The following is a 13,579-nucleotide window of genomic DNA, read 5'->3' on the forward strand; positions in this document are numbered from 1 at the left end:
TTGTCTGTGGCACGACGATCTCATCGACGTGTTCATTAGTTAAACGGCGTACATACATATACTTTTGCCGAGGATATTTCGTGCGTTGCGTGAAATGAAATACGACACGATCGATTGTACTGATCGCAATGTATTCATGCTATCTAAATTCACATATTCACAATATAGGTACAATTTTCTTTAAAATTCAGCATTATTGCATACAATATAAACAATCGTCGACGTTGAGTTTCGAAAAATAAATTCACTTCTCCTAAAATTAGCTGTATGTATATGTGTACGATATTGAGTTGCTGCTATTTTTACAATCCCTACGATTCGACTCAATCGTTTCGCCTTTCAAATACGTTCATTCTCGATTTGGCACAGCTCTCCGAGCTTACGGAGGTATCAGCGCGCTGAGCGCTCTGACCGTGTGCTCGAAATCAGTCTCTGGACGAACGTTCGGCGAAAGGAAGCCGTACGTGTCCACTGTCCGTATACGCACTAGGTATTCTGTAGAATGCGACTTTACGCGACAGAGGCGGTACACGGTACGCAGCTCACGGCTTACCCTATTCGACTACCTATAAGTGTGTGTTTGAGCGCGCGCGCGTATATATATATTATACGTGTATATAAGTATATATGTTTATAAATATATATATATATATATGTATGTACATTATTTCCCGATCGCAGAAAATGTTTCGTGTCATGTATGGGCGATATCAAAGTTAAACGAGTGAAAAATAGAAAATACATCACTTGGGAGAAAATGTACAAGATCTATCAGACTCGCTGCTTTACCTTCCGTTTCTTTTACTTTCACAGCACGTGGACTGATCGTTGCAAAAATAGCCACAGTCGTACCGTACATACGCGTACTACCTACTCGACCGTGTCGAACGATTCAGCCAGTGGAAGGAAGACTGTGCTGGTGTAATTGTAACTCGGAGGTGTGCAGCAACTCGGAAATATCGACGGCTGTCGGTGTGTGATATATCTCACATTCACTCGACATTCTCTGAGCCCTTCGAAATTTCTTATTTTACCGGCTCTCATCATTTTCTATGCGTGTCGAACGACAAAACGGAAGTTCGATCCATCACAGTTTCGAGTTTAGGACGGAAACAGGTTATTCCATGGATTATGCCGAGCTTAAAAGTTCTCTGCAACAATGATTATTACACAGGTATTATCTTAGAAACAGCCGTTTACCCTATCCCGGTTCCTCGGGTCTACATTGATCGATCGGTATCGAGTACAATCGTGGCAGGGTGTACGAAAGTATAAACGTGTGCGCACCGTCGCGGAAATTGTGCATTTTCCAACTAAACGGATAGGTATTTCGTTGATGTGATTAGGTGAATATACTTACGTTGAAAGTTCTCTTCCCAGTAAACCAGTTCCAACTAATCCTGTTCGCGATCGACTTCTATTAAGTTGCGCTCTTCTCTCTGCTGGAAAAGTAAAGAGAAACATTTTACGTCGTTTATATCCGCACCTTAACGTTTGTACGTTAGTTTAGACTTTGGCTGTATTACATTGCACGCGAGGACGTGTGCATAATCGACGAAAAGCTTCCATGGCGAAAATGGTTTGCGGTACTGATCAACGGTGCAAAAAGTAACTTTATTAAAATGTAAAATTGCGTTATTTACAACGAATACGGTAACAAGCGATCGATACAGATTTACGTGGATTCGACGCATTCGTCATTCGCCGTCGCTCGAAAAGAATGGGACCGCATAACGTGTACACAAGAAGTAAATAGTTATAAAACACAGCCTTCAATTTCCCTGGTGAAAGTGTATCGCTGAAAAAGGTGTTTAGAGAATTAACCGGTATGCGTCGGTCGGTCCTGTCAGACGATCGTTCGAGGAAGAAAAGAAATGTGCGTCAATGATAGGACGATTATCTATCGGTGTGCTTTACAATTTTAATAATCAGAGCGCCGCGATTCGTCGAATTAAAATGTTGTAAAAAGGTAAAAAAAGAGTAGGGCTAACGCTCGAAATTAAAACCGTGTCGGTAGTATAGAGTATTTTCAGTATCAACAGTCGTCTCGGTAGAGTAACAAAGGATGCGATAACAGCGATAGTTAATCGAGCAACAGTCTTTCTTAACTACTAGAATAATAAACGCGTTCTACTGGCCGCGTGGGAGGAATCGAAGAGACGCGACTACCAAAATTTCCAAAGCTTTCTCCGATGTTTTCTAATTGGGAGAGTCGGCCCCGCGCTCTCGATACTTTTGGCACTCGCGTTAACGAACGTTGCGCAGGTGGGTATCGTGTTATCCGTAGATCCGTCTTCCTTGAATATATTCTGGTGAGTAGCCGAAGTGGCGATTCTCGAAGGGCGAAGTCGCGACAGACACGCGATACCATCGGCGGGATCAATGGAATGCTGAAGGAAATCCCAGGTGGCGGATGCGACCGGCCTGTGAAACCGCGGACTGGGATATCTACTGTTTGACCTGCGTACCGACACGTCGTTTTGATTTTCGTCCTTCCAACGAGCGATATCATCGAAATTTCTCGTTCGAATCAACTTTAATGGCGAGGAGATGGTTTTGCCGACTCTGGTCGCAAAGCTGTCCACGGACTTGGATATTCTATTCCGCGTATTCCGGGATGCACGTAAATTCGAGGAGTCGTCGTCTGATCGACTGGGCAACGAAACGCTGTCGCTCGGCGGACTACCTAAATAATCGAAGGCGGCCTTCTCTTGCGACCATCCGCGGCGATGATTAGATTTCGAATGTCTCAGCCTACGGGTTCGAACGGTACGGCGCACGATGCTGTTTCTTTTTCGTTTCTTGCTCACTATGACACGCTGCTGTTTCACCGGTGTGAGTTTCATAGCTTCGCCTATCAAAACTGTTTTATAGAGTGACGGTGATCTTAGGTTTATTCGCACACTGGCGCTCGGCGAGCTAGGCTGCAAAGACGAACGACGTTCGCCGGACACATATTTTTTTAGCTCGTCCATCACGGATCCGTACAAGCCGATGTTCCCATTGTCACGAACGTGCGTACGAGTCACGGGCGGAGGATATCGAATGGAATCGCTCGACGTATCGTTACCGTCACAGTCACCGTCATCGTCACCTACTCCCTCGAGCTGCTCGAATCTTGGACGCATTCTTACAGAAACTCCCCTCTTGGGAGTATCTCCGATCACCGGATGACGGTCGAAACGAATTTTTTTGCTCGCGATCTCGCTGTATCTCTTTCTCTTAAACGAGCTGATTCGAGATACACATTTCTCTGGCTTGGGTGTTTTCGAGACGTTATCGAGCAACAGCCGCTTATAGAGATCTTGATTCTCTTCCGGTGTCGTGTACCAATTGGTAGAACCATTAGCTGTTCCAAGAATCGTTAACGGCGGGACGCGGGAAAAGACCCTATCCGTATTCGTATTCATATTCTGTTTCGGAACGCGTTCTTTCGCTTCTTTCAATTCGTACGGTTTAGTGACAATCAACTTTCGTTGACGAGCGTTCTCCCTCCTGGCAGCTTTTGTCGAAGCGTACGTAGTCCTATAAAACTTACCACCAGCGGCGCGTGCTTGACGTTTGCGTCGTTGATCCGGTCGACTGAACGCGGAACCAGTTTGAAGTGCCTCCATTAAGCTGTCCATAACGCCTTCCTGTGTTTCATGCGCATTCATATCGACCAGAGCGCGTTTACGGGCTGCTCGTGCCGCTTTCTCGGCTTCCGCTTTTTCTCGCGCCTCTCTCGCTCGTCTCTGCTTCTCCTCTCCCTCCCGCAATTTTATTATTTCCCTTTGCGCTTGCTGAAAACGGGCAGTACACATGAGGAACGGGAACTCCCTATTATAGCCAGCTCTCCTCCAAGAAATTATGCGATCGTACTTACCACGAAGTCGTCTTTGAACGTTTTTATGTCGCCAAAGAACTCCTCTATGGTGTACTTTTGTTTGTCGAAGGAGAAGAATTCTGATATCTCGGTGTAGAGGCTGTCCATATTTTTGAACATATTCTGCAAAACTTCGTAAGATTCCCGAGCTTTTTTCGCAAACGGCTGTTACCACGGAGCGCGGTTAAGGAAAACAATTATCTTCCGGAGCCTAACGATTACGGTAATAACAATAAGAATAAGCAGCGACGTTGGCGAGAATAAAAAGGATACTCCCATAACTTCGACAAACATATCTTCTTCGGACTGTGGAATTTTGGCATTCGACAGATCTTGCTCGAGATTGCGGATGTTGGAATCCATTTGTCGCAACGTTCTCTGAACATTTTCCAACGAGACTCTGCTCGCTCTGTCCACGTGCGCGAGTTCCTCCGGAAAATTAAGGCATTCTGGAAACTTTTGTTCTATCGTGTTTACCAAGTAATGCATAAGGGTTTGCTTGTTGTCGATGTCCTTCGTGCTGGTCAGCTGTAAGTGAGAACGAAAAGAGGTTGGGTGGGTGGTTCGGCGTGTCGCGCGTCTCGACGCACTACGGACGAACCTTTGTGAGGAAGCTGATCTCGAACCCGAAGGCTTGCCCGTTCTTCGACCCAGAATTCATGTAATTGCCAAGCAACAAGATTAATTCGAGAATTCTGGCGAACTTTTTGCTGCCTTTCACTTCCTCGCAAGCCGCCGTGCCCGCTACTATGTCCGGCTTTACGTCTTGTACCAACTCTTCGTACCGTAACATAAAGCTCAGCGACCTCAACCTTGGCAACAGTCTCTTGATCGTCGATATCTAAGGAATTACCATAATAGCCTTCCATGATACTCCTGATTATTAGCGGAAAGTTAATTTTATAAAGATTTCGAATACTTACGGTAACACAAAACTGCTCGGCTTCCGTCAGGTCTTCGTACTGGTCTTTATGCAGTTGCAACTTTGACAGCTGATCGGGAGGCGGTAAATACTGGATCAATCCTTGGAGTATATTGTCCGATATAACCGGCCCCTCGCACTTGAGCAAACACGATTTAACCTCGTTGTACGACGTGTGCTTCAGAGTACCGCTAAGAAGTATCAGTATGTTCTGAGCGGCTTTGCTGTCGAGGACTTTCAGATCCTTCACTTTCTTCGCAGGAGCCGACCTACCCGAACAAAATAGCGTGTGGCTGTTACGTAAAAGTAATGTTAGGTTAGAGGATGCTTACGCGCGATATTTACTTGTCTACGACGTCATCGACCTTCTTCCCGCTCGGTTTCGACGCAAACTTTTGGGCTAAACCGTCGAGGATTTCGGGACTCGCCAGCCTGTCCTCCTGCACTTTCGTCCAAAACGACTTTTCGGTGAGCTTGTGCGGCAAGATCTACGTTCACGCGCGAACACGTTAACTCGGATAGAATCATGAATTTTAACGGGGGTGGAAGAAAAGTAGTGATTGGGCCGTTTCGGATACTTACAGCCTTCCAATTGGCTCTTTTCAATGGAGCCTCCACTTCCCACTTCTTCTTCGGCTTGAGACCCAAGGGTAGGGGTTGTGGGGCGCATGCATTGGCCAGTAAGCCGAATCCTGGCATTAATGGGGGAGGCGCTGGTCCTAGTCCGGGCATCGGCGGCGGTGGAACCGGGCCACCTAGCATGCCAGGCATAGGCGGAGGAGGTGGTCCCATGGTGCCAGGCATCGGTGGTGGTCGAGGCCCTCCTAGGCCGGGTAGTGGTGGCGGTGGTGGGGGCGCAGGACCAGAGTTTGGAAGCGGTGGCGGCGGAGGTGGAGGAGGCGCACCCGTGGCTGCGTGCGTAGCCTGTCCCATTCCAGGCAGACCCGCTGGAACTTTCTGCATGAAAGTATCACGTGAATCGTCCCAGCTGGAGTAAGCTGAGTCAGCTAAGTAAGACGAGGGAACGCGGACACCAGCGGTAGTCTAGGTGTTACAGCTAGAACGGAGATGAAAGTTTACTTACCGCGTTATTACCACCTGATCTTGTCGTTACTCCTTGCTCCAGCTCTCTGATCTTATTCTCTGCATGCTGAAGTTTCGCTTCAGCTTCCTGCTTACTGGCTATCGCCTCCTCTAACTTTTGCGACACCTCGATCAATCGTCTTTCTTCTTCCGCCCGCGACTTTTCTACCAACGTGTCGATCAGCGGTTGCACGTCGATTTGAAATCGTTTGGTAGCGCTAAAATCTGGGTCAGAGCCTGAACGATGCAATACTATTTGCGACACGCATTCTTCTATCAATTTGTAGTAAGCGGGCCTGTCGGCAAAAACAATACAAGCAACCGGATAACGGAATTAGGGGAACGGAAAGGAAAGAAAAGAAAAGCACGCGCGAATATCTGGCCGTTACGCGTTCACCCTACCTCACCAAAGCGTCGTCCCTGACGAACAGCAGGTGCTGGAGTATCGATAAGAAATACGGTTCGGCGGACGTTTCCATCACCATGTTCTTGATCACCTCGAAGCAGTCGTTTACGTCGTCCAGTTCCAATCGGACGTGATCGAACCTTTGCACGAACTCTTCGTAATCTTCCTCTTTGTGATCGTTGAAGATCTTTAGATGTCTGGACAGGTCCTCGGACTCGTCTTTCTCGAGCATCTCCAAAATATCAGCCAGACCTACTCGCATAATTTCGTTTCGCAAATGCAATCTGAAATCCAACTCTTCGGCCGAGGAGATGATCGAATTGATCAATTGCAGGCACTCTACCTGTACGGCGGTAAGTCATGTTGACGATGAGTTAGTCGCAAAGATATATCGATGCGTACGGTTAGAAGAAACGTAGGACTAGTTATACCTACCCTTAGGTTTTCGTTCTTTTTATTCATCAGTCCCTGCACGATGGGCAAAAATCTTTCTCGCCTCTTGAATTCACCATTCATGGTGATCGCGTCTAAAACTTGTTTATGGCTGTCGCTGGAAATTAGGCAAACCGCACCGAGTAATTTCACAGTCTCGGACATGACGGACGGTTTGGTCGGCTCCAACGACCTGGCCACGATCGTCAGCGCTTCGTGATGAGCCAACATCTCCTTTATGCCAACGGTATTGTTCATGATAGCCTTCAAGCATCGGATGCATTCGTATTGTATTCGCTCGTAGTGATGTTCACTGTTAAATGGCAGAGAAATATCGTTTTAACGGGAGAAGAATTACTGTGGCAAAAATGGATTACATCTAAGTTTCTTGGATACGCATCGCACAGGCAAACCAAATCCATCATGCAAAGAATCCACGAGTGGCAACTATGCGTTTTGCTAATTCTTTGCTAATTACCGAGGCGTTAATTGAAACTTGTAATCCTGATCCTGAGGGGAAAGACAATCGTGACTTTTGGTGAACCTCGCCACCACGAAAGTAGGGGTACAGTCTTCCTCGGATTACTGAAATGCTTTTCTCCCCCGGATTACCGGGAAAGACCTACCCACCCCACAGTTTTCCTTCCTCGCTGTGAGCGAGGGCCTGTGGTCCAGGGCCCAACCCAAACCTGACCCTGACAAGGGTCAGTTTATTAGGTGCTATAGTCTGATTTTCGAGAGTTGAGACCTGAGGCGGGACAATCAGAATATAACTACTTCCACTGCCTCGGTTTATAGAGAATTCCCCGGTCCCAAATATTTCTCGATAATCCGGGGAAGACTGTACATACGTTACGTTACGTTGCGCTCGCGATACGTACGTACGCGAGGGCACGCGACGCACACACACAAATACACTATCTGCCTCGCAAACGTTATATGGAAAGCTAAGAGCAAAATAAAGGAGTCGCTGCAGAAAATTCTATCGCTAACAAAACTAAAGCAAATAGTATTTTTACGTGAGTTACCTATCGTAATATATGAAGGCACTGGAATAGAACAAGACGAAGATTAGAAATTCTTAATCGGACGATATCGAATATTGATAGCCATGGCACTTAATGACGGTGACTATTAACTGCATCGAGAATACACTTACTTCCGATAGCATTCGTTGAGCGTGGCTAAAACCTGTTTCAGCCCCTTTGTTCCAAATTCCTGTACCCAGCTGAGTGGATTGTTGGTCAACGCGATTCTTAACGATTCGATGCAACTGTAGATCTTGTTTACGCTCAAATCGGCCTGGGCCAAATATTGTATGTAATCGGCTGGCTTGTCAAACTTTGACCGATTCTCCTGTATGCTACCTTTGTAATGTAAAACCAACATTTCTTTCTTCTTTGCTTCCGATTGTTGCCGCAGGGGCTCCCTCTTCTCCTCGGTTAGATTCATGTTGGCCTAAAGAGAAAAACATCGAGGAGTACGCAATCGGCGTGTTTCCGTGGTTGAATCGTCTCGGTCGAGCAAAATCTACTAACCAGCATCTCTTCGAATTTGTCGTTCACAGTTTCCTCGTCCATTCTCTCGATGATACAACGCTGTTGCTCGATCTCGTTGAAATCATCGCCCGAATGTGGTCGGGGCATCGTGTGACTTCCCGAACCACTTCTGACCCCAGCTCCACGCCCGGATTTTTTTGGCCGGCCAAACCATGTGTCCAGCTGAAACACAAGCAATCGTAAGAACGATGGAAAACATTCTGCGTCCAAGTCCCATGTCCCACTGTAATTGAGAATCGTACCCATTCCGTCATCATAACTCGAGCCGTTCAAAATAACGGACGGAGTAATAACGCTTTCCTTTCCTGTCGTTCCCGGCTCGACCGCGCGATTCATCCAACTCCTCGTCAAGAGGATCCGCAGATCGCGATCGAAACGAAATCGTTCGCGGTCCGCTCAACAGGTGTTACGGTCCGCTTGACACTGCGATAGCAATATCGATAACAACAGCGCAGCCTTTTGTAAACTCGCGAGTTACGCCGGTGGCCCCGATATATCCAGTCGACTCGAAGATTCGAAGTCGGACAGATCGAAGCAATGGGCCGGGGGCCGATCGATTTCCTACCGATGCGCGATGGACATTTCGTTTCTTCGTTCGCCGATTGAGAGTAGTGTGTTCGTGAATTTAAGACGCCAACCGTTTACGCGATAACGTCCGAGTAACTTGAGGTAGAAAAGATTAAGGTAACGGCATCACTGACGGCCGAGTCATCCAACGAACCAAAAGAAGGGAAGATCGGACTCACGTTGGCCCACGGAGTGGAGGAACGCGCGTGCGTATTCGCCACTGCCGTCATCATTGCCGTGACCGTTGCCGTTGCCTTTACCATCGCTACCCACCTTCTGATCGTCCGTTCGTTTCTTGGTTCGCTGGCGTACATATCCGACGTATATATTCGTGCCTTTCGATGTCTCAACAATGGAATGAAAAAAACGTTTTCTCCGCGCCACGCGACTATTACGAACGGTTTTGCTCGGACACTTTAACTCCTAGCAATAATATATATATATATATATATAAATATATATATATGTATGTGTACTATATCTCGATCTCTCTCGCGCACGCGCTTTCTCTTTTCCGTTGACGATTGTATGGTTGAAAACAGAATGAAAAGTGACGACAAGGAACCTCGAGGGACATAAAATGTCACGAGTCACATTCCACGTTTCATACGTCGGAATCCTTCCGATCGAGTGTCATGTCCGAGTATGTCATGTCCGCGAATAGCTCAAGGTTTCGGCAATTCGCATGAAAACCTTGTCTCGAGAAGATTAAAGTATTATCGCTGATGCCGTACTTTCGGAGTTTCAGCCGGATATCTATAATCCAAACATTAGCATCTTAATATTTATCAGTGTGACCGACGCACAGTGTTTCGCGTAATGCACGCAAGTCGAGAATCCGAAGTGTCCGATCAACAAAATCTTGTATGTTGAAATGTTAATAAAGGAACGTAGGTTTTAATGTTTCCCATAACTTCTGCTGAATTTACCAGTTTGTTGTCAAAAATGATGCTTGAAATTTATTGGAATTTTCGGTGCGTTTCTTTAAACACGTGCTATTTGCCGAATGTTTATCTGATTAATTTGATTTTTTATAAATTATGTTTAGTATTTTTTTACGTTAAATGTTTATCATCTATGACTTGAGTTTTAAAAAAAATACCAAAAAGTACCTCCGTGATTTTTTGTATATTAATTGAGGGAACATTAAACTTTATATTAACGTCAATTTCAACCGCCCGAATTTACTCGAAACGGAAAAAATAGCCGAAATCATTACGACGTTCACCGCTCAGGCGCGTGCTACGCCCGGCGCGTAGCGTATGAAACACTTGATGGTAGATGATTCAAATTATTGCGAATCGTCAGAAACAAACCCAAATACATGTTCCGAGTCCGATTCTGATTTAATATGTACTACGTAATGAAAATTACAAACCAAATACAAGAAAAAATTTGAATGTATACGAAGTTATGATATTTGTTTCCCAAATCCATATATGTAAAACGGCCGAAACGGTTTTCAGGTATTTCTGCGAGACTGATGAACAAATTTTTCCAACCAAAGTGAGTCAGTATTCAGTTGACAACGAATTGCAAAAGTAAGAATTAATAAAAAAAACTTTTTATTCGATAAATAATCAAGATCACCTCATTTACTTTTAATGGAACTGCATATTTTTTATACACCTATCGATGCATCTTCATATTCTCTTTAAAAAAGTATTAGTCTACTGAGGTCGAAAACTGATTAGTTCAGAAGCTATGAGTTTTGCCCCGAAGCCCATACACGCGAAACACTCTGCGACGACGCGCCATTCCAAACATTTGAAACAACCAAACGAATGACTGTTTGAAGTTCATTCAATGTCATTGCTGCGGCAAGAAAAATGTTGCTCACACGGGTGAGATCGCTCGAGCGAACGTTCGATGATGTAACCGACCACAATAGATACACGCGTGTTTTCGTTTCGTTTCATTTCATTTAATTTAGTCTTGTGTCATGCGCTATCTTTTCCCTGCTGTACTTTTCCACTTAGCCGATTAAAGAAAAGCTCGAGATAGTATCGTCATTCCCTCTGGCTTCCTTCGTTTCCGGGTATTACTCTAATTAAATATACATATATGCACCGACTGGAAACCTAAACTAGATCAATTTTAAGCCGACGAATAGCATGATTCAAGTTCGCGTTAGCGGCTAGTTAGAGAGGAGGGAGTTCGAAACGATGGGGAAAAATGGAGGTTGGTCGTGTTAAGTTGTAGCGGCCGTGATAACTCGTTACCTTGTCCTAGAAATTTCTTCGTCCCGCATCGCAATTTCGCGAGCGTAGTCTTTCCACTCTTTCCCCCGGAGTGGAACGGTTCACCTTGAGTAATTTTTCGTGACTCATACGGAGCAGCACCTTATCTCCCATTGCCGATTTCGGAAAGTTCTTTACCGAGTACTGCAATGTTTGACGCGTGCCTTCGGCAGTTTTTTCGTTATCACGTCGCTCTGGACAGAACCGATAACTGCAAGGCAGGAAATGCAACGCGAGCCTACGTATGCCTACGTGTGCCTACGTATGCCGCCGTATCGCGGTACCCCCAATACTGTCCATGTTTAACTTCCACACTCTAACGTTTCTAATTTTCCACGGCGCTAACATCCACTCTTTCGCGTTCTCTTTAATCGCGCCGGGCATCTTTGCCTCGATATCCCGTGACTCCGTCCGATCGATTTAATAATTAATTTGCACGACCACAGTTCCGCTGCGAAGTCTATTAGCATGCATTTATGTCGTCGCGATGTTCAATTGCCGCGCTAACATGTACCAAACTTTCTATCCTCTACATGCTCGTCGGCGAATTGTATACGAATCGACGCCGATACTCGAATGCCAGTAACCGAATCGCCGAACGAAAAAGAGAAACTGTTAGGTACTTACAAAACCAGTAGACGATTTGTCTTTTCTATTGGCCATAGCTTTATCTTCTACAACCGTTACCTCCTACTGCACATCTTCTTTTCCTGTAACAAACAAGGGAAGCAATGATGTATATACTCCTAGGTTACTCATAAGTATACATATAGAAGTGTATATTTATTTCTGGAAAAGTAGCGTTCCAAATGGCAAAAGTTACTCCACCGATCTATAGATCGTACGGCCAGCCTGCACACCAAGCTGCTCTAAGCTTAAGAGAAACTCAACGAGTCCTTTCAATCAGAATTGTTTCTTATGGCGTTTCGAGCAACATTATCTACAAGGTGATGATAAACATTTATGATTCTTATATATGTGGAATACCATAAGAGAAGTCCAAAAAGAACTGCTTTGGGAAGAATAACCAATAGCTCTAAGATGATAACAAGAGTAGATTATTGCTGTAACAGAAAGAACCAGACAATACGTATTAAAATGTGTCCGAGCAATCAACATGCACGTTTAAACCATTCGAGAGTTTATCCTTTAAGCGATACAAGGTAGATTAATGAATTTGACGAAGGGAAAATTGCGCGTCGATAATGGAAGACGGGGGAAGAACAAAGTGGGAATTTAAACGCGAAGTGTTCAGTTCAGAATTCGAATAAGCTGTTCTGAACGTGTTATTATATTAGTTACCTGGTTTAATTCAAGTTTCGTTGGCAGTGTACAGTTTAGTAATCACAGATTTTCGATGGTGTTCTCACTGCTCCGCAAATTACGTTAAATCGCTTGGAGATATATTAACAGATTGCTATGGGCCAAACAAAGCATACTCGCAATTTCTCAGGCGAAGTAGAATGACCTTTCCAAAGAAAAATATTCATTTCGTCCGTTATGACGATGAAACACCTGCCAATACAAAGCAACCTCCTCTATAGACAAGAACTGCTAAATTATGCGTAGCGGAATTTTTGCCGTTTGACGACGAACAGACAACTCGCTAAAGGAACGCCGATATCGAGTAATAGTGAACTGAATTAGAAAAAGTTCGCATCGGTTAATATTCGTTGAAAAAATAGCCGTATTAGAAGAAGAAACACCAACACGCGAAACGCTGCGAACCTGCGAGAGACAAGCGCAACAGCGCCAACGGGCAACGAACCGCGAATGTCATTCCCTCGATGCCAGTTTCTGTGTCGGTGTTACAGATATCCTTCATCACTTTTTCGCAATGCTACGGCGATAATGCTGTATATCCTATCTCCCTACGGTTATTAATCCTACGGTTAATCCTTAAAATGCTCTCTACATATTTGTAAAAGTAGACGTGAAAACACGCTCGTGTGCCAGGCTACGAGATAGATTCTATTTGTTGCTTGGAATTGTCGTGTTTTCACGTCCACTTTAGTACGCACCATTTACCGCTGCGTGGTGATGCAGGTTATGCAGCTAGTCTTAATAATATAGGAAATGAACATATTAACAAGTTCAACAAGTTCAATAAAATATTACCACAGACGAGGTACAGGTACCTAGGGAGGGAAAATGAACTTATAGGTAGATATTGATATTGCAGGAGTGATGAGATATTAATGAAATAAGTTTCAGGTAAGGTTGAAATAGCCGGTTTACAAGTAAAAGATAGGTATTACTTCTAAAACAAAAACTCAAAATATTTTCAAAAATCAATAAAAGAAGAAAGTAAACAGTTTTATTCACTTTAATTTTCTCTTTCCACCCTTTCCACCAATTTTGCCGCTCCGGGCGGTTGCCCCACTTGCCCTGGTAGGATTGCGATCGAATTCCACTCTGAATCGATAAAGTTGCATGCGGCACGGAAATGGTAAGCGTGTGATACAAAATCACATAGATGACAGGTCTATCCTATGCTTTGCCGAT

The 13,579-nt window shown here is 44.8% G+C and overlaps 1 protein-coding gene across 10 annotated transcripts; it reads right to left on the minus strand.

The window, feature by feature from the left end:
• Positions 1-110: 110 nt before the first annotated feature.
• Dia (diaphanous related formin 1) lies at positions 111-12,853 on the minus strand. Of its 10 annotated transcripts, XM_076812932.1 has the most exons (18): positions 12,377-12,841; positions 12,062-12,138; positions 11,702-11,784; positions 8,247-8,429; positions 7,868-8,166; positions 7,737-7,757; positions 6,708-7,021; positions 6,273-6,615; positions 5,872-6,166; positions 5,370-5,744; positions 5,133-5,275; positions 4,789-5,056; positions 4,467-4,706; positions 4,139-4,393; positions 3,866-4,030; positions 3,539-3,782; positions 1,361-1,442; positions 111-1,151 (listed from the first exon to the last, which is right to left on the minus strand). In XM_076812932.1, exons 3-18 carry the CDS (start codon positions 11,735-11,737, stop codon positions 1,130-1,132), a joined length of 3,285 nt encoding a protein of 1,094 aa, XP_076669047.1. In that variant the 5' UTR covers positions 11,738-11,784; positions 12,062-12,138; positions 12,377-12,841; the 3' UTR covers positions 111-1,129. The 10 variants fall into 10 exon arrangements, with proteins under 10 accessions (XP_076669047.1, XP_076669048.1, XP_076669040.1 ...); XM_076812933.1 differs by lacking the exon at positions 7,737-7,757 and having other exon boundaries at positions 12,377-12,839; XM_076812925.1 differs by lacking the exons at positions 111-1,151; positions 1,361-1,442 and having other exon boundaries at positions 1,596-3,782; positions 12,062-12,139; positions 12,382-12,853.
• Positions 12,854-13,579: the final 726 nt, after the last annotated feature.

Source organism: Andrena cerasifolii, chromosome 5 (genome assembly GCF_050908995.1).
Source record: "Andrena cerasifolii isolate SP2316 chromosome 5, iyAndCera1_principal, whole genome shotgun sequence".
Lineage (NCBI taxonomy): Eukaryota > Metazoa > Arthropoda > Insecta > Hymenoptera > Andrenidae > Andrena > Andrena cerasifolii.